Consider the following 26255-nt stretch of genomic DNA (forward strand, 5'->3'; position numbering starts at 1 on the left):
AGATTTTCCTTTGTATATTTGGTGAAATTAATATCCTCAGAAAAACTAAGCTGAAAGATATGAACGTCAGTGTGTCATGACATGATGCATGAATGTGATAATGATATCCCATGGAGGTATATAGACCTAGGCCTACCTCCTTGGATTAGTGCATTTTTGCAGTGGCCATGTATGCCTAGGCCTATGTTTCACATAGCCTGATGTGAATTTTAATGGCCAGTGTACTTCATATTTCAGACAACTGATGTGCCACTTACAGCTTCTGAAAAGACCAAAATCTTGGAACAAGAGGTTGATCCTAAGCCCACAACTACACCCCATAAGCCTGAGCCAGTCCCCAACACCCATGGAGATGCTGCAGTGCAGATTGTCAAAAGTGTGAGTAGAAGGGCAAAATATTGATCAGTTAAGGTGCAAGTTCGTCCTCTTGTACAGTCAGTTGGTATGATAATCAGTCAGCCCATATTTCTGTTGTAGTGAACTTGACAATTAATTTGGAGGAATAAGAATGATACATCTACATATAGTTTTCAGTTCACCATTTTTACTTGAAGCTGAACACCAGTTTTATCTACATTACTTTCAGGTGTGTTTTCAGGGATGGAATGGGTGGGATTGATTTTATGCCTTTTCCTTTTTGGCTACCTCCCTTGTAAGGGGGAAAAGGCCTTGGTATATGCATGTATGTACAACCACTCCTCATTTAACGACAATGTGGAGTAACGACGGGCTTTATGACAGACCAATATTCGTTTAACGTAAATCTCCCAAAGTTACGACGTTGTGTACGATAAGTTGGCTGAGGCAAATTTGTATGTTATAAATGAACTTGTACGGTGGATATTAGCCAAATTTGTATGTTATAAATGAACTTGTACGGTGGATATTAGCTGTGAGGTAAAGTGTTCTGAAGCTTAGGTCTACATAACCATCCTGCAAGCTGCAAAAACTACCTGGGGTACAGTATATACCGGTACTGGTAAATTTTTAGTTTTGACCATGGGCTTAATATAATAATAGAAAATTAATTATTAATTTTGTAAATTATAATGTATCAACGTAATATGCAATTTTGTGAGCGGAAAAAAAAAAAGTGCTAAAACAGATTTCGTAAGTACCGAAGTCATGTCGGACAAATGGTACGCCATGTTTGTTATGATAGATGCCGACATCGAAGAAATGAAAGGACGATAAATTCATCTAACCTAAACTAAACTAACCTAACCTGTGTTTAATAAATCATTACCTGCAAATTAAATGTCATCCGGCTCGTCCTCGTTGTCTTCGTCGTGATAAACGTTGGCGGGCTTTTCAACCACTCTCTCAGCTTGCGGGGTATACAAAGTTCTTGCAGCTTGAAGGAATGCATGTATCTCCGCTCCATAACATTCCTTCAAGAAAATGTACCTGGCGAGGTACTGTCGGAAGTACCGAGGCCGTCAATTGACAGATGACAAGATGGCGTCCCGATCCTATGCTACCAACTTCATTCATTAGCATATTTGCTTGTAGCAAGGTATTCTTTATTTTCATTTCCGCCCACAAAATTGCATATTATGTTGATTCACAAAATTAATAATTAATTTTCTATTGCTATATTGCGCCCATGGTCGAAACTAAAAAAATATTTAATATGGAATGTCAGCATACACAGATTTGGTCATACACGGTAATTTCAGGAACCTAACCACCGCGTTATTTGAGGGCTTTCTATACTATGAAAACCATAAAGCTTTAATGTACTGTATAAAAGAGGGAAAATACACGAAAATAAAGATACATGTATTGCTGGACATTGTACATACAGTACATGTACGTATATGTATACACTTTCGCTTAACGACCAATTCGGTTAACGACGGCGACGGTGGTCCGAATTGTCGTCATTAAATGAGGAGTGGTTGTATGTACTTTCAGGTATTCGAATGGACCTGTACAGTGCATGCAAAACAGACTTGGGATGAGATGAGTGAGACTGGCACTGATGATAAAGAGGAGTGGATTCAAAGTGAATTATGTAGTGTACTTTTAAAATTAAAAGTAATGCTCCATATCTCTGCCCCAACAGCATTGTATGAGATAGATACATGGATCATAAGAGAGGAAGAGTTTACACGTGTTTGAGATGAAATGTCTGAGAAGTGTGGTAGGGGGTAGGGGTTTCAAGGTCGGATAGAGTGAGAAACAAAGAGGTGAGGAGGAGAGTGGGGGTGGAAAAGAAGATGGAAGATAGGGTTGATGGAAGAGTATATTGGGATGACTGGACACATGGAAAGAATGAGTGATGAAAGATTAGTAAAAGATGTATGGATGGATGGGGTGAATGGGACATTGAGCAAGAGAGGGATGTCTGTTGAGGAAGGAAGGGAGAAGGCAGAAGATAGGGGCGAGTGGAGAATGACTATGTATAGATGATACTGTGATGCATGAAAGTGAGTTGGTGGGGGAAGTTAGGGAATGGTTATGTGTGAATGATATTTTGACGCAGCCCAAATAGATTTCTCCTTGTCTTCTCTTTTTCTGCAGGAAGGTTCAGAGAGAATGGGTCGCCGATTCAATGAAGCAGTCTTGCTATGGATGTGCTGTGCTGCATTACTTATGACCAAGGGTGATAAGCATAATGCAGGGATGATTCATCATCCAGGAGGAGTCAAGATAAGAGGGAGGGAGGAGTGGTGAATGGGAGTGGAATGGGCGGGAGTGGATGTTATGCTTTTGTTTTTTGGTTACTTCCCTTATAAGGAAGAAAAAGCCTTTGGTATATGTACACATGTATGACTTTGGCTACTTCCCTTGTAGGAAAAAAAAAAGCCCTTGGTATAAGTATGTATATTGTTTAACACTCAGGTGCCATTTGTTTTTTCTTTCTTTACATGATGAGTTATGTTAAAGATTATCATTTATAAGTAGTGTACAAGCTACAAGCACTTGCTACCTGTGGAAGACCCTAGTAGTGCCAATGTATGTATGCCAGCTATGGTCTCCACACAAAGGCAAGGACAAGCGCTCAAGCAGGTCCAGATGGTATTTATGAAGAGGTTGGTTGGGGCCTCCCTAAATTACTGGGAGAGGTTAAATCTCCTCAAGCTCTTTTCACTGCAGAGATCCAGAGAACATATAGAGATTTATGTCTGGAAATTCATGGAGGGCACAGCATCAAACCCATCACAAAAAGAAGGAAGTGGTATCAAAGAGAAACATCACCCCAAGTTTGGTATAACCTATAAAAGAGGGTCCACAAAACAGCTGCTCCCAGTGACTGAAGATGATCCAGGAGGAAAGCTTCACCTGGACTGGCCCCAGATTCTTCAACTGTCTCCCAACTGGAGTCAGCACAGAGGCTTTCAAGAGGAGGCTAGACAAATTCTTGGCCAACATCCCAGCTGAGCCTCCAATCCCACATAGCCCAAAAGCCCAAACTCATCAAGATCAGCAACAACCTCAAATGCAGATCAGCTCCACTATGTGAGGCTTGGGCAGAGATGTGGGAGTGGTGTGTCCCCAGACAGACCTTGGTGTTGACACCTGAACTTAGCTACAAGATATGATTAACATATTCTATTATTAGCTATATACATTATCTTTTTCTTTCTTTACATAATGAGATATGTAAAGGATTATTATTTACAGTACTTATTACAATTTAACATGTTCTTAGTTATATTACTACTTGTTTAAATGTATCTGGAGTCTGTTTTTAAAAGAACCACACTGGAAATAAGTTTCATATGCTTTATTGTGTTATCCTCGCAATTTTATACATTGTATTTCTATATATGTGTATCCTATTGCCAATAAACCTATCTTCTATCACTTAAAGTAGAAGAATTTTTAATTATCAATCTGAGAAGTAATCTGTTTGTGTTGAGTCTGCCATGTTCGATTTTGCAATACGTGGTAATATGTCAACAGAAGTTGGCACTGGTGATCAGTTTTTTGTAGGTGATGGATGTTAGGATAGAGATAAAAAATAGCTTGGTATTTTTATTTCATGGGGTATATTGAAATCCAGGAGGAGAAAGGAAGAAAGAAAGAAAGAAAGAAAGAAAAAGAAAAGAGAAAAAAAAAAAAAAAAAAAAAAAATCTAATGTGATTTACCATACATTTATGCAAAACAGTATTTATGTGGTGTTCTTATCCATTAATTGGTGACCTCCACTCTCCATCCCCTTGTGCAGAATAAGAAGAGACAAAAATCCATTTGGGCTGTGTCAAAATATCATTCACACATAACCACTCCCTATCCCTCACCATCTCCCTTCTTTGCATCAGAGTATCATCTACACAGACCCATTCTCCACTCACGCTTATCTCCTGCTCTCTCCCTTCCTTGCTCAACAGACACTCCCCTCTTGCTTAACACCCCTTTCACCCCATCCATCTATCTCATCCTCAGTCATCCCCTCATATTCACTCCCTCCACCTCTGCCTTCCACACCTCTTTTTACTATTCTTTCTTCACTTTTCCATGTATCCAATCCATCCCAATTCTACTCTTTCATCAAACCTATATGACATCTCCTTTTCTGTCCCCACTCTCCTCCTCACCTCATTTCTCACTCTATCCATAACATAACATAATTAGAATACAACAAAATATAATTTAACTTTGTAACATAGAAAGTTGCTAATCTACTCCATACATGCAAGTTTCTTAGCCATAATTCAAAGCTAGGTGAATGTTAACATTTACCTTGTTGCACAATTAAAAGAAAGCAACAAATGACATAACAATATGAAATTAAAATATAACAAAATATAGTTAAATATTGTAACACAGGTACTACCTCTTTTGAAGAAAGTTGTTAACCTACCCCATACATATGAGATTCTTAGCCATAATTCAAAGCTAGGATAATGTGACCATTTTTCATGTTGCATATCTGACACACACACACATACAGAAGAGAGAGAGAGAGAGAGAGAGAGAGAGAGAGAGAGAGAGAGAGAGAGAGAGAGAGAGAGAGACTAATTCTCTTGCTAAATCATTGTGCTCACCTTACCTTACATCACACAACCACAACGAAATGAATGCAACAAAATACTGCACCAGCAGCACACTACTCAAATATCAACAACAACCCTCCACTTACACCACAGAACACACATACAAAAACACATTTACACTCAGATCACAACACCCTCATACCTCACACACATTCAACCAAGATTCTTGATGTAACATATTACACATCCATGTCATTCAAACAACACATCACAAACATAACGCACACCTAGACTAAATGCGCTTAAATCACTTGCAGCTACAACATTTGAATACAGCAAAGAAACTACCACTAGAGTATACAAACAATATATATGCTCAATGATGAATTATAAGAGCCCTACATGGTCCCCTAACCTCACATACCACAACACCCTAAAAGTAATTACAAGCTGCACAAATACAACACCTATGGACTATTTACACGAGGAAAAAAAAGTCCTCAAAGTCAAGAATCCCCTTGACATGAGAGGCACACAAAAACTTACTATAGCCTCCACAAACACCCACTACACTATATGGAAGAACATCTACACATGCCAAGAAACCTCAAAACAGTACCCAAATACCAATATTACACAAAAATGCTCTCTTCTCTTCTTCCACATCCACCAGACACCCACATCCAAAAGCATAATACCCACTGCTCCATCAATGGACTGAAAGACAAAACACTGCTGCATGCCCAACTCCCGATATCCATCGCTCTGAATCCTCTCTCCCCCAAGATGACAGAGTCCACCTAGCCAGGATGCAGTGTAGCCACCCTCTCCAAGTTGTTGTTGTTGTTGTCGTTCCCTAGACTGTCTGTCCGAGCAGTCCCATCTCCCCAAGGAATACCACAGCCGAAACTGGGTTTTCCCACAAATCCTTTATAGAGTGTATGTTGTGTTGTTTGCGTGCATGATTGTGTATAATGCAGTCTTCCATTATGTGTTGTATGGTATGGGGTGATGTGTTACATCCTGGGCAGCTGTTCACAATGCGGTCATCCAGCCTCTTCTGGTAGCTTAGAAGTGCTGGGTGGTGGCCGCACTGCAGTCTGGCCAGGTGGACTCTGTCCTTTTGTGGGAGAGAGGATTCAGAAGGGTGGATATCAGGGGGTCTGGCATGCAGCAGTGTGTTGTCTTTCAGTGTGTTAATGGAGCGGTGAGTGATATGATTATGAATATGTTTCCGGAGGCTGGTATTTGGTGGGTGTGGAGGAAGCCCTCTCTAAGTTATCAGAGGTGGCTGGATGACTGCATCACAGATAACCATCAAGGATGTAACACTTTACCCCAACACATTATGAAAGACTGCAGTGTACACAATTATGTATGCCAACAACACAACATAATACTTTATAAGGGATTAGAGGGAAAAACCCTGTTACAGCCATGGTGTTTCCCAGAGAGACACGACTATTCACCCAGACAGTCTAGGGAATGACAACAATAACATCTCCGATCACAAAACAGGCATTCCAAGACCAACCACACAGCTTCCTCCTCTAATAAACCCTCCACATGTTAGCCCCACAGAAGAATCCTCCAACGAAAAGCAAGAACCATACTTACATGACTGTGTTCAGGTCCTCATCCAGTACTCAAACAATACCAGCACAGGATGGGCCTGGCCACAGAAACAAACTGCCCCAAATGCAATCATCACACTGAGGACACAAAATACCTCACCTTACACTGCCCCAATCTAGCTACACCCAGACAACGACAAAATATTTCTTTCTTGAGTGATTTAAGGGCATATCCAGTGGCTGTTGCCAGTTACTTGGAGAGAAGTAAGAATCACACTACCACAACTGTTCTGGTCACCATCCAGCACTAAACACAAACACAGAATAGGCCTGGCCAAAGAAACAAACTGCCCAGATGCACTGTTATACAAAGTACACCAAACACCTCATCTTAAACAGTCCCACCCAAGCCATACTCAGACAACAAAACAATATTTATTCTTTGAGTGATTTGTGGATCAATCCAGTGGCTGCTGCCAGTTATCAGGTAGCTGTTGGTCTCCTGCAAGAAAGATCTGGGGCAACAAAAAGACTGATACAATAATTCTTTTAAATTGTCCTAGATCTACAGACCTTTGTCCAATGAAAAATAGCCTAAAGTGAGTCAAACTACCCAAAATTACTCTATACAAAAAATGTTGCCGCTACATCAATTGCCAAGCAATGACTACACATGGGTACCAATGATGGGTACTTGGTTTTGGTGGTCCTGTAAAATGCACAATGGAGGTGCTCATCTTCAAAATCTGTCAACCCCCTTCACCTCTATCAGGAGGTGCAGCCCTGAGAAACTGACACTCCTTCTCCAGACTAGACCTAAGATCTCCATCAACCGCAACTTTATTTGTTACATCTTTTAATACACAGCTGACAACTGGTAACAGGTTTCCTCCTCCAACTCCAGCTGGTGACAACGAAACAGTCCCACATCAATAAAATATAAAATAGTCTAAGTTTCTTCTCAGAGACCTGTGGGTGGTTTTAGAATGTTGCCAGCTGTGGGTTTCCGCTTAGTGAAACTCAAGGGGACAATTATTATCAATTATCATAACTACACACACTAACACCAAGTAACAAAATTATACAATCAGTTTTACTTACCTGGTAAATAACTTGTATTATGAATTAAGCATTCATTTGTGTGCAAATGGAAAGATTTGCCAGTGGCCTGGTAATATGTCCATGGCATCTGACATAAAGGGCAACAGCCATCATCTTCTGCCTTCTTAAATGGTGAACTCAACTTGACACTCTCTGTCCCTTCCTTCTGCAAAGCATCCTTAGTGGGCCTTTCCTTTGATCTGAACTTTGAAACAAGTTTCTTTGTTTTGCCATTGCAAATCTTTCCTATTAAGAGAAAATGAGAAAAATAAAGTTCAATTTGTTTAATTATTAATCATACATATACCAAAGACTTTTTCCCCCCTTATATGGGAGGTAGCCAAAAAACAAAGGCATAAAAACCACTCCCACCCATTCCATCCCCTACATACTCCACTCCCCTCTATCCTCTTCCCTCCCTCTTATCTTGGCACTTCCTGGATGACAGGTCATCCCTGCAAATTTTCCACTGCCCTGGGTCAGATGCAGTGTTGCAAGACACAGTACATCCACAACAAGGCGGCTTCATTAATTCAGCGATCCCAGCTCTCCATCCCCTCATGTAGAAAAGGAGAAGATGGGGAGAAATCCCTTTGCGCTGCATCAATTCATTTCTAATACATACTTCCTCACCCCCCATCCCCCACTTTCTCTCATGCATCACAGCATCATCCATCATTTCAGAATAGTTATTTGCTTTGTACATATACATATATACCAAGGCTTTCCTCCCCCTTACAAGGGGGGTAGCCAAAAAGGACAAGGCACAAAAACATTCCCACCCATTTCATCCCCGAAAACACTCCACACCCCTCCACCCTCCCTCCCATCTTAGCACCTCCTAGATGACGGGTCATCCCTGCACCCTGTCCACTGCCCTGGGTCAGAAGCAGTGTCGCAGGACACAGCACATCCACAGCAAGGCCGCTTCATTAAATCGGCGACCCCCCCCTCTCCGTCCCCCCATATAAAGGAGAGGACGGGGAGAAATCCCTTCGGGCTGCGTCAAAATTTTTGCTCACACACACTACCTCACCCCCATTCCCCCGTCCAATCCACCTCATGCATCACAACATTTTCCATATACAACCATTCTCCATTCACCCCTGTCTTCAGTCCTCTCCCGTCCTTCCTCAACCGACATTCCCCTCTTCCCCAAAGCCCCCTTCACCCCATCCATCTATTTCATCCTAGGACGTCCCCTCATGTTCACTCCCTCCACATCTGCCTTCCATACCTCCTTTACTAGTCTTTCTTCACTCATTCTTTCCATGTGTCCAAACCATCCTAATACTCTTTCATCCACCCTATCTCCCAGCTCCCTTTCCACCCCTGTTCTCCTCCTCACTTCCTCATTTCCTTGAATGTGTTTGAGATGAAGTGTCTGAGAAGTATGATGGGGGTTACTAGGCTAGATAGAGTGAGATTTGCTTTGTGATTCCCCAAAAGCTATGCAAATTTTCTTAAATGACAGCCATACAGCTTTTTCAAGACCATTTAGCTCTTCATCAAAATTTTGGTCTCTCATCAGCTCCCTAATATATGGTCCAACAAAAATACTTTCTTTGAATATTATTTTTGTGAATCTTTTGCCAGTTCTATCCATACTTGTAAAAAAAAAAAAAAAAAAAAAAAAAAAATCAACCCTAGCTTAATATGCAAAGGAGGCAGATAAATTATCTCTGAATAAACAAGAGGAGGATTGACAACATTCTTCTTCCCTGAGGGTAAGAGACAGTTTCGGTCACACATTCTCTTCATAATGGTTTTTCTTATCCTGACTGTCCCACTCACAGAGAAAGCAACAAAACTTTGTGTAATCCAGCTGCATTCCAAGTAAAAGTACCACAACCTTAAGGTCACCACAGATACCATTTATGTTCTTTATACTTATTTTTTTGCAATAGAAGATTCATACTCTCATGTTTCCTTCATGTTAGCTGCAAAGGCCACAAGAACAGAAGGAAACTTATTTCCACTGTGGAGCAAAACAGCTTTCATGCTCACTTTTGAACAGCAAACAAGCACCATTCATTCCTGTCATATTTATGGTTAACTTCCTCTATAACAGGATATACATCATTGCAAAACATTACACCATCCTCAAGTGAGAAAAACTGTTCAAAATCATATAGCTTTGGATTCGTTCTGGAGAGGATCCCAGCCCTTTAACCTGGAAGTTCCTTTTTTTTTTAAGTTTAAATCCCACACAAGTTCATTCAGATCTCCCTGATTCAATAAATGTGGTTCACTTGAAGAATAGATTGGCTGAAAGTACATGTGTTCCATTTTTTTCCATAACTTCTTCACTTGACTCATCATCACTTAGTTCCATTTGTTTTGGAAGGTCAGGTACAGGAAAGTCTTGACTGTGAGGCATGTCTCATAGCAGATGATAAATTAGGATATTTTACAATATGCTTGGATGTTTTTGTTATACATTTTATATTTGTAATACAGAAATAGCAATCTGAAGTATGATCTTTTGGTTCTCTCCATAGGGATGGCAAAAGGCATATGGAGTGAACCTTTCATCTATGCAGTGAGAAGCCTGACACAGGTTACACAACACACATGAGGGGCCCAGCTTTTATCCTGGGCCCCCACTTTTCTGCCTAAATAATGTTCATAACACTTCTTAATCAATGGCATAAAACACCATCTTTGTGACTTGAATGTTAATACACTGCAAATAAAGCAGAAATTGTCTGGGTGACTTATAAAGTTTCTTGGCATTGTGAAGGTGAACGGTGAGTATGCTACTGTACAATATTGCAAACTTATTGCCACACAAATGTCCACTACACAACCTCACACCAACATTTCAAACACAATACTGCCAAAAGTATAACAATCTCATGCAGTGTTGCCAACCACCTGATTGAAATTTATCCTACGTAACACATGTAACATAACATACCATGGAACACAAAAACTGTGGGTGATGGAAAAAATTGGACATTATTTTTGGATTCTGCATGCAAAAACATATAGGTTACAGCTATTGTTTTCCTTGGAACAAATTCTTTGTTGACCAATGTTATAGATTACAAATTATACACACACACACACACACTTTCAACGAACGGACGGCTTGAAGAACGTTCTGAAGAAAAGTGCAGATTGAGGATACCAACGCAAAGAGAAGTGCCTTTTTGTATTTGCAGGGGGGGGGGGAATTGCTCGTGAGGTAGTGGGAAAGTAAGGAAAGAGGAGAGGGGGAGGGATTACTGGGGAAATGGAAGGTAATGAGGATGTGGAGGACTTGGCCCAGGCAGACGGGCGGAAGGTCAACATGAAACGACCACCGGATGACGAAATGGCAAATAAAAATGTAAAGATTAGAAGTATAGAGAGGAGAAATACAGTAGAAAGTGACGAGAATATGTTCCAGGGATTTAAAGAGGGTGGGGGGGACACAACCCCCCCCAGACTGATAAGACTAGAGGAGAGAGTTGATAAGGTGATCGAGGACTTGGAACGTAAGTTAGGTAATGTAGGCTCCATTCTCCAAAGAATTGAAAGATTGGAACAACTAGAGAAGGCTAACAGAAACTTAACTGAAGAAGTAGAGGACCTAAAAAGACAGTTAGGAAATGTAAAGGAGGAGAATGAGAAATTGAAGAAGAATAGTAATGAAAACAGTGAGAAAATAGCTACAGAAGCTAAAAATTGGAGAATAACTCAAGAAGGGAATAAGGTTTCATTCACTGACATAGTCAAACAGCAATTGAAAGAACATAATGAAGACTCAGTTATTAAAGTGATGAGACAGAAGGAGAATATAGTAAGAGAATTAGCTGACAAAAAGAAATGTATAATTATATTAGGAATGGAAGAGAAACATAACCCAGATAGAACCGCAAGAATCAAGGAGGAAAATGAAAGGGTAAGCAGTTTATTAAAATTAGTCCAGGAAGATGAACCAGAAATTATAAAGGAAATTGAGGAAAAATTCAGACTCGGAAAATATAGTACAGATAAGACCAGACCAATTAAGATTAAATTCAGGTCACAAACAACGGCAGAGAAAATTCTATCCAAGACAGGGAAACTAGCAACAAATGATCAATATAAAAAGGTATGGATAAAAAGAGAAATGAATAAGGAGGAAAGAGAGGCAGAAAAACAGAAAAGAATTGAAGCTAAGGCAAAAAACGAGGAAAGAACGGAGTCAGAGAAAGAGAGATTCTATTGGAGAGTAGTGAACATGAAAATAAAGCAGTTCGACATACTAAAGAAAAACATAAGGGAAACAGAGAACACAATGGAAGTGGCAGAAAACTAAGAGTGTCTTACACAAATATAGATGGATTGATAACAGGATTGAATGAACTGAATGATTATTTGAAAGAAAAAGAACCGGACATAATGGGAATTGTAGAAACAAAATTAAAAGGCCCACTACCACCCAACAGTGTAGGACATGATACATACAATTATTGGATTAGAAACAGAGAGAAAAAACAAGGGGGTGGAGTTATGTTCCTGACAAAGAAGGATATAAACGTGAAAGGTGTCATATATGGAAAGAATACAGTAGAGATGATTATGATAGAAGTGGAAGACCGAGATAAGAAGAGCAGAAAATTTGTGATCAACTATGTGCCTCCGAAAACAGCCTCATGCGAGGAGAATGAACATAAAAGTATGTTAGAGGACACAAAGATAGCATTAACTAAAATAATGGAAGACGGAGGAAGAATAGTTATGATGGGCGACTTTAATTGCAAAGAAATCTGCTGGGAAGAAATGACAGTAAAGAGTGGTGATGACTCATGGGGAAATGCTCTACTTGAGATGATTACTGACCATTCAATGACACAATGGATACAAGAGAACACTAGGTATAGAAATGAAGAAGAACCATCGAGGCTAGACTTAATAATTACATCTGAACCTAGAATAGTGGACAAGATTGAATATAAAACACCAATAGGTAAAAGTGACCACATATTGATTGAACTGGAACTTAATGAAGAAAAATATATGAAAAGAAATGAACAATATAGAAAAGGAAGAATGATGTATGAAAAAACAAACTTTGATAAAATAAGAGAATTCTTCCAACAAGAAAACTGGGAAGAAATATACAAAGAAGAAACATCAGTGGAAGAGAAATGGAATATTTTGACAAAAATTTACAAAGAAGGAGTGGAAAAGTATGTCCCAAGACAAAAACAAGAAAAAGAATATGTAAAATGCTGGTACAACAAAAGTTGTAGGGAGTTAAAAGACAAAAGAGACAAAGCCTGGACCGGATGGAAAAAAGACAGAAGACCTGAAAAATGGAAAATATATACTGGTTATAGAAATGAATATGTACAAAAGTGCAGAGAGGAAAAAAGAAAATATGAAAAAGATGTTATAGAAAAGTGTAAAGATCAACCAAAACTATTCTACAGATTTGTAAACAATAAACTGAAAAACAAACAAGACTTGGAGAAATTAAGACAAGGGGGAGTTGAATACACTGAGGAAATGGAAATGGCAGAAATTATGAACAAACATTTTAAATCAGTGTTTACAAGGGAAAATATACAACCTGAAGAGATTGAGTGGAAGGAAAAAGTCCCCCCTATGGAAGAAATAGAAGTAACGAAGAATGAAATATTGACACACTTGGGTAATTTTGATGTCAGAAAATCGCATGGGCCAGATGAAATAGCAAACTGGATTCTGAAAGAATGTAGGAATGAACTGGCAGACAAAATACATAGCATAATAAGCAGTTCCTTAAAAGAAGGAAAAGTTCCAGAAGATTGGAAAAAAGCAAATATAGTACCTATATATAAAGGAGGAAATAAAGAAGAACCTACCAACTATAGACCAGTCTCTCTAACAAGTACAATAGCAAAAATATGTGAAAGAATTATCAAAAGTAGATGGGTAAAATACTTGGAAAAAAACAACGTACTAAATCCAAGGCAATTTGGATTCAGACAAGGACGATCATGCGTCACCAATTTAATATGTTTCTATTCAAGGCTAATAGATATAATACAAGAAAGAGATGGATGGGCTGATTGTGCATTTCTAGACCTAAAAAAAGCTTTTGACAAAGTACCACATAAGAAGTTGCTTAAGAAATTAGAATATGAAGGAGGAATACAAGGTAAATTGCTAAATTGGATGGAAGACTTTTTGCAAGAAAGAAAAATGCGAGTAGTGATAAGAGATCAGCACTCAAAATGGAATGAAGTAATAAGCGGTGTCCCGCAGGGAACAGTTCTGGCCCCAATAATGTTTGCTATATATATTAATGATATGGATGAAGGAATTGAAAGCTATATGAGCTTCTTTGCAGATGATGCAAAATTACTGAAAAGAGTGAAAACTGAAGAAGATTGTGAATCACTACAGAGAGATCTAAATAAAGTACAAGAATGGAGTAGGAAGTGGGAGATGGAGTTCAATACAAAAAAGTGTAGTATAATGGAATTTGGAAAAAGCAAAAAACAGAATAACAGGATCATATAATTTGGGAGAAGAAGGAATAAAAAGAGTAGAAAATGAGAGGGACCTGGGAGTCATTGTTATGAATAATATGTCACCTGAGAAACATATAAATAAGATTTTTGGAGAAACTTATAATTTAATAAGAACAATCAAAGTGGCATTTACATACCTGGATGAAGAAATGGTGAGGAAAATCCTAGTCACCCTGATAAGACCAAGATTGGAATATGCAGCAACGATATGGTCACCAAGTACAAAAAAATGTATAAAAAAACTTGAAAGAATACAAAGAGCAATTACTAAACTGGCACCAACACTCTCAAAACTATCATATGAAGAGAGACTACAAAAACTTAAACTACAGACACTAGAGCAAAGAAGAGAGAGAGGAGATTTGATAGCTATTTACAGAATCATGAAAGGCATAGAAATTACTGATAGAGAGAATCTGATAAAATGGGATGACAGAAATACAAGAGGACACGGAAAGAAAATAAAAAAAGACAACTATAGAAGAGATTTGAAAAAGAACAGCTTTCCTCACAGAGCAATAGACAGTTGGAACAAGTTAGATGAGAAAGTGGTGTGTGCAAAAACAATACATGAATTTAAAAATAGTTTAGATAAAATGAGATATGAAGACGGGACCTCACGAGCATAGCTCCCCTTCCCGTAAAATACAACTAGGTAAATACAACTAGGTAAATACATATGTATATATGTGTGTGTGTGTGTGTGTATATATATATATATATATATATATATATATATATATATAAACTTATTCATTCATGCTTAATAAAATATTTCTGATTACCTTCAGGAATTTCTTTTTTGATTTTTGGGGAAGACTTCTTCAATGATAAGGAACCAAATGAGACAGATTTCTTCCTGGCTGATGGTTGACTCAAAACCCTGGCATCAAGTAAAGAGTAATCAAAATTAGCACCAAGACTGAACAACCTATCTTCATGTGAGGTCAAACACAATACACAGAATGAGTGCTACATCACATGAACATATAGAATTCCTTAAAACATAGTGCTGATTTAATAAAATATATAAAGCTATAACTTGAAAGACACTTTGTGCCCCTTTTTGAAATAATAAAAACTTACCTTGAGTTTCACTGCCTGGAAACCCACAGCCCCACAGTGGTTGACAAAAGCCCCTACCCCCCTTCAAGTGACTGACAATAGGTTCCCCTTACAGATTTCTTTGGGAATAAATGCTGGACTGTTGTATGCAGTGTGTTGCTGATGGAATGTTTCCATGTTGCTGGCTTAGTGATATAATGGGAGCCCTCATGTGTCAGCAATCCCTGAGAGAAATACTGTCAAAATGATTGAGAGAGATCTTGGGCCCCATTCAGAGATGCAACTGTAATCCCCTTTGGGTGGAGGTGAGGGTGCAGACAGCCTTTAAAGATGAACACCAGGTAGATGGACATCCATCTTGCATGACCATCACATTACTTTTCAATAGATGACAAAAAGCTCAATTGTTTTATCATAACTCAAAATTATTACAACTAAGATTTCAAATCTAAAACTATGAGCATATACAATTCCTTTTCATGGGGACCAATGACTAAGCACAGTACTTGCATGCGTGCTTGGATGAGATACCAAATACACTTTTGCCAAAAGCTATAAAGCTGAAACCAAGATACCAAAAGACACAAAGCCAAATGGACCTAAAGCAAAATGGACTTGGAGCCAAACAGGCACAAATACAATTTTTTTTTTTACTGCATTTGGCATAAGATATAAACATACATACATACATACATATACCAAGGCTTTTTCCCCCTTACAAGGGGGGTAGCCAAAAAGAAAAAGGCACAAAATCACTCCCACCCATTCCATCCCTGAATACACTCCACACCCCTCCACCCTCCCTCCCATCTTAGCACATCCTGAAATGATGGGTCATCCCTGCACCTTGTCCACTACCCTGGGTCAGAAGCAGTGTTGCAAGACACAGCACATCCACAGCAAGGCCGCTTCATTAAATCGGCGACCCCCACCTCTCCGTCCCCCCATTGCATAAAATGAGAGGACGGGGAGAAATCCCTTCGGGCTGCATCAAAATTTTGCTCACACATACTACCTTACCCCCAATCCACCCTCACCCCCCATCCATTATATATAAATGAATAAAGCAACTTCATAGAGTATTTACCAGACTTACAATGTAAACATATGAAAATACAGTTAACTTAGTTTAATGCTTGAATACAATCTAAATCAAATAAAGAAATACTTTATAAAATTGTTTAATTTATTCATTTATATATAATTACCAATATCTTATTATACCAAATGCAATAAAAGTAGGCTATAAGTCCATTTGGCTTAAAGTCCATCCACCCTTGCGTCCTTTCAGCATCTTGGTTTCGGCTACTTGTTTCTTGACAAAAGTGCTTTTGGCATAAAAAAAAAAAAAAAAAAAAAAAAAAAACCTCTTCAACCTATCTTCAAAACCTATGACAACTATTACCTCAATCTGGAGATGCTCTCCCATGGGGTTTGTGTTCTGTCTCCAGCCTCTAGATCAAGTTAAAAATATCTCTATAAACTTTGACTGTATTTTCTCTGTCTTTTCACATAAGGAGAGCTGACAACTGACAACTGCTCCCTTCCTCCTTCTACTACTATTAACCAGTGATACAAAAACAGTCCCATACTAGTTCAACACAGACAGCAGTTCAATAATTTTTCCAAGAAATCTACGGAAGAGGCTCACTGCAAGTTTCCAGTTAGTGAAACTCTTGGTAACATGTATTACTATATTTTTTCACTGAAGACGGATTACAAGACCAAATATAATTTGCTATTTACTAAATTACCTTTCTCAATCAATCAAAAGGAAAAATGGACAAATATGAAGGTAGTATATGAATGTTTGTTGAGTGGAGTTGGGAAGGCATATGGGAGGATGTCAACTGAGAGGATTAGGAGAGAAACAGATGGAGTTATTGGGGAGGAACAGTGTGGGTTTAGGAAAGGTAGAGGAAGTGTGGTTATTTTATTTTTATTTCATTTATTTATTTTTTTTGTAGAAAGGGAGATACGCAAGAGGATTTTGGCAAAAGGTAAGGATGTTTTATTTTGGGCTTTTATGGATATGGAAAAGGTTAACCACATTGGTACGATGACGCCCACGCAGGCATCATGAGGCGGAAGTGGGCACACGAGGATGCCGGTGTTGGTGTCTTGATTTTATATTTCTTTGTAGTTGTACATGAGTTACCCCTGAATTCTGTGACCTGGTTTGATAACTTTTTATGTGTTAATTATTACACAGAGTAAAAGAGAGTGAGTAATACAGCAGTGACTTTATATTTTATAATGTAAGTAGTGTGATGAATTGTACATATGGCAGCCAATGCTGTGCGTGAGAATTTGACTCATACTGAAGTGGTTAATAACTGGATTGACAAGTAGGCATTGTGGGAAGTTTTGAAGATGTATGGGATAGGAATAAAGTTGTTCAAGGCAGTCAAAAGCTTGTATAGGAGTCGCAGAGCTTGTGTTAGGGTTGAAAATCGTGAGATTGAGTAGTTTGAGGTAAACATTGGGTTGTGTCAGGTTGTTCAGCCTATACATGGATGGGTTGGTACAGGAGGAAAATGCAAGGGCGAAGGGCAAGGGATTGGAGATGGTTAGTAAAAGTGGAGAGAGATGGGATGTGAGCCAACTGTTATTTATGGAGGGCCTAAGGCAGTTAGTGATGGAGTTCAGAAGGGTATGGGAGAGTAAATGTGAGTAAAATTGAGGTGATGAGATGCACAACGGGTGAGGGAGGCAGTAGGTTGGAAGTAGGTCTTAAAGGAGGGAGGCTAGATGAAGTGGATAGTTTTCAGTATTTAGGGACACCTGTGGCAAGAAATTACAGGGCAGAGGTGGAGGTAAACTGTAGTGAGGGAAGAAATGTCTTGGTAAAATACTGGATGTCACATCCTTAGTGTGAATAGAATCCTGTGGTTGTGCTGGATCATGCCCTTGTGTGAAATAAGCTTCCTGTCTGTATTCTTTTTAGGCATGCCTTGTGTGAATATGATGTGTTGTGTATTATCATTAATGTAGGCTATAAATTGTACTTCATAATATGTTAAACATTGCCCAATATCCGTCTGTTGGAGCATGCCTCTAGAATACATACTGTCAGATGACTCCAACCTAAGAAACATTACATAATTTGGCACAAAAACTTATTCTTCATTCCCATTTGTTGAAAGTGTTTAAATACCTACTTTGGACATGTTTCTGCATCCCAGAAACATAAGCACCCATTCCTGAGCTATAAAAGGTGAAGCAGAGTGACCTGAGAGTGGATAAAGAAGATACAATAGAAACTACCAAGAGGGATTCCTGACGGAGAACACAAAGAGAAGTAGAAAAAAAAAAAAAAAAAAAAAAAAAAAAAAAAAAAAAGCCAGACCCCACTAGTGGCAATTCTTGGGGGGGGGCCTGGCCCCCAGGTTGCCCCCCCCAGTTTTTTTTTGTTTGCATAACCATATTTTTTAATTATATATATATATATATACATACATACATACATATACCAAGGCTTTTTCCCCCTTCCAAGGGAGGTAGCCACAAAAGGAAAGGCATAAAAACACTCCCACCCATTTCATCCCTAAATACACTCCACACCCCTCCCACCCTTCCTCTCATCTGAGCACCTCCTGGTATATATATATACACATTGGTAAATACTACTGCGGTACCGACCCTGTAAAGGCGTCACATGCAGTGGCGATTCTGGTGGGGGGCTGGGAGGGCCATGCCCACCCACCCCAGTTTTTCAGCTGGCCCTCCCACTTTCATAGTCCTAGAATCGCCACTGGACCCCACAACTAATCTGAATCTACAAAGAATTTTTCTTCAGTCGTTGATTACAACAATTCAACTATACAAGTTTTTTGGACCACAAAGATTGCCCAATCTCCACACGAAAAGTACCTTCATTTTTCTGAATTGTTTCAGACATCTCCAGACTGTTGCTGGACTAAGTGTGACTCTACAATCTGTTATTTTTCAACTACAAAACATCAACAAATTTCCTACATGTTACTGACTACCAGAAGATTCCCCTACCAGAAGTTATCATGTATCAGCCTCTCCTCAAACAACTCATTTGTTCCCAAGACTTGAAGAGCAGACCAGACAATTTCCCATTGCAGCAATTTCTAGCAACCAGAATCAAGACTCGTCTACACCATAATCAAGACTTTATTTTGCCCACCTGTTCTTATATGCTACATACCAGTGCACACCCAGATACTCTACCTGGTAATTAATTATCCATTTATAATTCATGTAACATATATTGCTATCTATTCTTATTCTATGTCTATGTTGTTTGTGTCTATTTTATTACTGTAAATAATAATTAATTCTAACGAAGAGTTTGATCATCCTGCCTGAACTCTCTGTCACTTGTCCTAGCTGTGTACACCTTTAACTTTTTCTTTTCTTTTTGTGTCACAACTAGCCTGACCCATTGGTGGGTTGTGACACTGGACTTTTAGTGTCCAATCAAGACCACCTCACACATATGAATAATGGTGGTCTAACAAATATAGTTATGTATATTACCATGAAATAATAAAAAAAAAATATGCATCAACTCTTACCTTTTCCTGCTTACTGGAGTGTAGCTCACAAAATCAAAATCATCATCACTATCCATTTCTGTCCACTTCTACTCTTTCCTGGATCTCTGATAAGGACAAACATTAATACTAATAACCCAATTAATCCAATTACATATTTACGGATATTTCACAAACCAATGTAAGGCAAAAATTAACAGCCCATCCTAATAATTCTTTAATGATTTTATTCAATTAAGGTAAAACCCTTAATGTGTGGAGGCTATGTAGCTAAACTTCATTCTAAGTACAGTACTTACGACTGAATGAAAGAATGTTACCCTAACAGACTGAAAATGAAATAAAATCAATAAAAATAAAATAAAAATAAAACAATATATATATATATATATATATATATATTAGACATGTCACCCATAGCAGTCCCAAGTGACTCAGCAGTATTTTCTCCTCACATATGAAGGACCAGATCAAATGAGTAGGAATATTTATGCTGTCTTATTACAGTATTAATAATGTCATATCCATCTCAAGTTATTAGATGATGGAGGCATGGAAGCATAGATGCCCTTCAATCATGCTATTTGAATGATGTACTGCCTAATAAATTACTCGTTTCTTTTCTAATATACCTAGACTGCAACTGCACTGGCTAAGAGTGTATTCCACAGCTAATTTGCATTACAATAAAAAATATTTTTATATTTTTTAGACTTCTGTCTGAGTATAAGCGATACAAGCTTTGTATGCATGGCCTCTGGTACTAGTACTAGGTGGAAAAGAAAAGAAGATGAAGAAAAAAAAATAAAATAAAGATGCATTTAGTTGGAAGCACTTGGAGGCAGACAGGTTGATTCAAGACATTTCACATGTATCACAGCATCACCCATATACACCAATGCAATATAGCAATACAGAATTATTAATTTTGTAAATTATAATACATCAATGTAACATGTGATTTTCTTGGCTGAAATCAATGACAAAAAATGGCTAAAACTGATTTATTAATGAATGAAGTCATGGCGATTGAATGATAAGCCGTTTGTTTTGATAAATGCTAAAGTCAGAGAAATGAAAGGATGATAAATTTGTCCATTCTAACCTAACCTATGTAACCTACCTATATTTAATAATTCAGTACCTCAAATTCTAAAAATCATCTGGATCATCATTATCGTCAGCACGAATGCTGACGGCCTGTTTATTATTGTACCTCGGGCAATAAACAGACAATGGCAGAACCCCATGTTCTCCCAAAAAGTCCAAGGAAGCCCTACCGTCTTTGTAACAGTGCTTATTAATGTCACCTGGAGTTGGAGAACACCCAATCCACAACGTGAAAGCCATCATCTAACTGACAGTGACTGGACTGGACAGACAACATGGTGTCTGGACTGTATCATGGTGGTTTCATTCATTAGTAGATTTGCTTGTAGCAAGGTTTTTTGTTATTTATTTCCACCATGAAAAACATGTATTATGTTCATGTATTATAATTTACAAAATTTATATTTAATTTTCTCATGCTATATCACATGGGTGTGTTCAACTAAAATAATACTGAATAAACATTACTTCAACACATCCTCAAATACCTCAGGGTCTTCCATTTGAAGCCTGTTTTGTTTCAACACTCGACCTAAAAATCTGAACTTTGGAAATATGGGAAGCTCCTAACCTAACCATTCCATAGAAAAATAGATATTTGATTTAAACAAAAAAAAAATAAAAATAAAGAAGTGAAAAGGTAAAATTCCACGACCACACAAACATGGATATTTAGCTTGACAGCTAGCATGGCCCACCAGCTGCTTAAGATGCCATCTTTGTTTTGATATGGAGGTTGAAGAATTTAAATTATGGTAAATTTGTCTACTCTAACCCAACAATAACCGTGATGGGCTGACTTAGTCGAGTAGATGGGCCAAGTTGGTGTTGGGTAGGCCGAGCTGACCCTACACTGATACTTAAAATAAAATTTACATTATCCAATAGCTCCTAAATTAATTTAACCTTAAACCTAACAATTCTATAGAAAAAACATCTTTTATATGTAACAACAAAAGAATTGAAAAATGTGCTTGTCGTGGGATACTGGAATAATACCGCATATTCAAGGTTCAGCCAAATGTCACCAATAAGTAACCTTATCAGAAATTTCACATAACAAGAGGCTATCTATTTCAAAATAGTTTATATTTCAGCTCCTGTTTTCGAAGTAATTTCTAGTTACGAAATTTCAAGCAAGAATTGTGGTAATCCTATTTAGTCTTGATTGGGTGGAGCTATGCCTTTAACATCGCTATTTAAATTAATCAATGACCGTCTTTCTTAGTTATAAGAAATAACTTACCAAATATTAATTAATCATTACATTAAGCATATAAGTTTTTGAAGCTCATCGCAGAAAACACAAAAAACAGTAGTTCATTGTTTGTTTACGTCCTTGTAAGTCATAAAACAATTGAGCAACACGGTGCACAATAAAACAATAACACAAAAATGCAAAAATATTTCTAATATATTCCTTTTATAATAAAATAACAAAAACACAACTATTATTATTTTTAATTCGGCTTTGGTCTGGCCGCTGCTGTGCCAATTCCCGGGGTTGAGCCGCAAACACCAAAATCCCATCAGAAAGGTTAGAATACCGCAGTCCGGTCCATCACGGGTTCGCGATGGAGCGACTTCAGAACCTCTGAGTCTCTTAATCTAGCTCCCAACATCCGTCCACTTAACCAACACAAACACAAACTACACACGAGACACCTAGAAAGACTGCGCGCCAAACACAAACACCTGATATGACAAATCACATCCAGACCTCACCGCACAGAATACGTCACTGCGCCTCTCCCTCGTGGAATATACACGAGAAATCGTGTATATCGTCTTCTCCCTGTTCTGTTATCTGTCGTGCAAGGAAAGGAAAAGCCGGGGGAAGCGAATTTGAATCGCTTCTCGGAGGACATGTACACACACCTACGAACAAAATCACGCACATATGCACAAACATATGTGCACATGTGCCTCCATTTACTCCGCTTTTGGGTTATTTAGATGCAAGACTCCAAGTCCAAATCACCTGTCACATGCCTCCAGAGCCACGATAAACAACCAAACAAATTATACTTACAAGTGCTCAGCGGCAATAGACTCCTCTTATACATTATTTTTTATTTCATTTTCCTACAGACTTTTCTCCCCCCCCCCCAAAAAAAAAAAAAAAAAAACTCATTCTTCCAGCGTGTTCATGGGCGGCCACAGGGTATTTTCCCGTCAATCCTTTCGACATTCACTTTAAGGGTCAGGATTTTTTTTTTAATTAATCTTAATATTCTACTATGTTTTGAATGGGGCTCCAGGTTTCAGTGTCGTATGTTAACACGGGTTTTATCATGGTGGAGTCTCAACCTTGTTCCCCTTGACAGCAGCCTGGATTTGAAAAGTTGTTTTAGCCCGTGGAGGGCTTCCGTAGCTGCATTTATTCTTGTCTCTACCTCCAGATCGAAAGCATTATTAGGAGACAGTATGGAGCCCTGGTATCAGAGATGCAACTTCCGATGTTCACGTCAGACGGACAGGGAGCGAGGCCCATTCTGGTAGCTCCCTCAGAAAACTTATAAAAATACATACATATCATTTATGTATATGTACACACACATATGTATATTCTGAGACAGCTAACGGTGAGTTTGGAAGAGTAATTGAGAGGATAATTGGAATTCAAAGGGGGGGGGGGCTCTTTCCGAATAATCCGACATACCGCATTTCATTACCCCACGCACTTTCTTCCATATCAGTTGCCTCGGTCAACACTGCTTCAATGAAGATTTCTCCAACTGTAGGTTTGGTTTTTAATTATCATCATTATCATGCTATGAGGGGTGGTTACCGGGTTAGTAAAGCGGCCCTGCTATGGATGTGCTGTTTCTTGCAATGGGCATGAGACAGCGATGATCCTTCATCCACGAAAAGCAAAGATTAGAGGGAAACTAGGGTGGAATAATTTCCAACCTTACTTCCTTCTTTGCTGGAGAGAATATTGCCATATGTGAGGACTTAAAATATTTGATATCGAAATATGACCTTAGTTATTCACAACAGTTCTTTTGATAGTAATCACCCACGATTATACAGCGATTTATGAATGTTCGTGACACTAATTGCAACAGTAAATTTTTCACACTAAGTGCCATGTCTCCCATCACGCACGTATGTCATTGAAAATTCTGTAAACCGATCAATTTTATGTTCTCGCTTATGTTGATTAATATTTCTATTACTTCGTTTAAAGCTTTTGCATTTTCAGCTTATTTTCAAAGACCATGTTATTTTCTCGACTTCATAATGTTGCATCCCCATTACTTTTTTTTTCTTAACGGTTCATCTACATTTTCAAACAATTTTTGAGCTCCGTATTAAGTAATGTTGTTGTATTTCATCTTTGTTGTTTTCTTTCTTTTCTTTCTTCGATTTCTACTTTAAGCTCCAGAAAAAAACATTATTCATGAAACATTATATATATATATATATATATATATATATATATATATATATATATATATATATTTATATATATATAGGGGGGGGGGCTATGGTGTTCACAGGTGAGCACCTTATTTTTCCTATCATACAATGTTTTGATATGTCTAATACATACATTTATAATCCTTATTGAGGTACATTATTTTCCTCTACATACGATCTCGCAGTACCAGGTGAAGGGGCCTGTAAGTTGCGGGAGGAGTGTATTGGTGAGGTTACCAAGAAATGTGAAAAATAAATTTTTGAAAAATTCCAGGGGGGCAGTTGCTCCCCACCTACACACACACACACACCAGAGGCGTCCGCAGGAATTTTTGTAGCCAGGGGCGAAATAAAATATATTATACATGTACGGTTGCATATGGTTACATCAAGATACTTGAAATTACGGTAATAAATAGATGATAAATATACATGGTATTTTATTCATATTGTATTTTTCATTTGTTTCTTTTTTATTAATTTTGTATTTTCCTTGCATTTTTCCATAAATTCCAGGAGGGATATTTGCCCTGGGCAAATACCCCTCTTGATCCACTCCCCCTGCGGACGCCCATGCCCAGAGGACCCTGAAGAGTTCTGCTCTCACCAGCCGAATCTGTTTCCCGCCAGATTCTGCTGGTAGCATACAAACAGAAGGTACGACAAGTTAGTGGGCTTTCATTAACGTTTATTTCCATGCCGTCAAGTAGATCTTTGGCTGCTCTTGTCAGAACGATAAAATGTGCTCTGAAATGTCCAAAACTATGTAGTATGTGAATCATGTCACATAAATAGGCGCCAATGTGAGAAAGAACACAATTATACTTAGTTTTTTAACTAGTCAAAATTTGTGGTATTTTTCTGACTTTTCTTCATCACAGTCTTCACTACCACTTCGATTCGTTTCCTGCTAAAAATTGCATTTCTTACGCTTGTTGCAACCAAAAACACAACGCAGAATCCCGTTCTCAGGCGTAACCTACAGTACAATCATACGCGCGAATATCCCCAACAATATGTCGCCGAGCAAAATACAGTCTTCACTTTTTGCGGACGGACAACAATAGCATACACTGACAAGGGTAAGTACTAAGTGCACTTCAAAATCTACGAGAAATGAGTACATCATTAACATCGTCACTTACCGTATAGAGTTCCAAGACAGTATAGCCTCCAGTCTCAGGTTTATCACCGTCGATGCACGAAGGTTCCAATAATGTTTTGAAGACAAAACGTTTTGGCACTGAACTACATGGGCATTTTGTAAGTGAAAATTTTCACATATTGTGAATTTATGTGTAAAATTGTTGAATTATTTTATTTGGTAGCATTAGAATAAAATATGTCTAAATGACTGGCAGCGAAATATCAATTGAATCCATGAAGGTACCTTCCCTGGTTACCAAACAAAGTACTGTATCACGGAGATGTTGAGTATATTGGCTTGACAGCAGTCGAAATAGAATGATGCTATCATCCTTGAGGGTAGATATTTATCAAAGCTTCACAAAATACTACTTTAAATCAATGTCAACTACTCATAGTTTCCATCTATGTCACCTCCCAGTGTGCCAGTCTGACTGAGTGAACTCACCTGCTTGGCCATCCTGTTCTAGACTAGCATACTGCTCGATGCAGATGAGCTTTGAGTACACAGGGATAGCCCACATCTTGCTGGCACGCCAGCCCTTGTTCAATATACATCAGAATAGGAAAGTACAGGGTAAAGGGCTGAGTTGTGTGCCATGTGCACAGAAAGTAGACAGCTAGGAAGGAATATCTGAACGCTATGGAAAATTTTATGTCGATTCATACTCGTACTCATCATGGCCAAAGAACGTACAATCATAACAAAATGTTCATAGTTTACTTGAATAGATAAACAAATTGTAAGCTGTTTTAGATATACGAAAAATCAAAAGAGAATCCACATATCACGTTGATTGACAGTGCGCTACCCAGCCCTCAATAACATATAATTTGCCTAATTATGATTGTGATAAGATAAACGTGTA

At 38.3% G+C, this 26255-nt stretch overlaps 1 protein-coding gene across 9 annotated transcripts in view; it reads right to left on the reverse strand.

Moving 5' to 3' along the window:
• Positions 1-25925, reverse strand: part of LOC143021449 (uncharacterized) — a 90790-nt gene extending 64865 nt beyond the window's left edge. For 3 of the 9 annotated variants that reach the window (XR_012965992.1, XR_012965991.1, XM_076178932.1), the window contains exons 1-4: positions 25835-25925; positions 19726-19811; positions 14899-14996; positions 7623-7868 (exon numbers count right to left, since the gene is read on the reverse strand). Coding sequence is in view for 7 of the 9 variants with exons in the window: in XM_076178932.1 (XP_076035047.1) it covers positions 7623-7868; positions 14899-14996; positions 19726-19781 (400 nt within the window). In the remaining 2 variants the exon portion in view is untranslated. Of the gene's footprint in view, positions 1-7622; positions 7869-14898; positions 14997-19725; positions 19818-21600; positions 21930-22060; positions 22283-22361; positions 22385-22539; positions 22576-25385; positions 25815-25834 lie in introns of those variants that run through there. The other 6 variants (XM_076178933.1, XM_076178935.1, XM_076178936.1 and 3 more) reach the window with 6 other exon arrangements.
• Positions 25926-26255: the final 330 nt, after the last annotated feature.

Source organism: Oratosquilla oratoria, chromosome 42 (assembly GCF_046742065.1).
Source record: "Oratosquilla oratoria isolate Oo_2021 chromosome 42, ASM4674206v1, whole genome shotgun sequence".
Taxonomy (NCBI): domain Eukaryota; kingdom Metazoa; phylum Arthropoda; class Malacostraca; order Stomatopoda; family Squillidae; genus Oratosquilla; species Oratosquilla oratoria.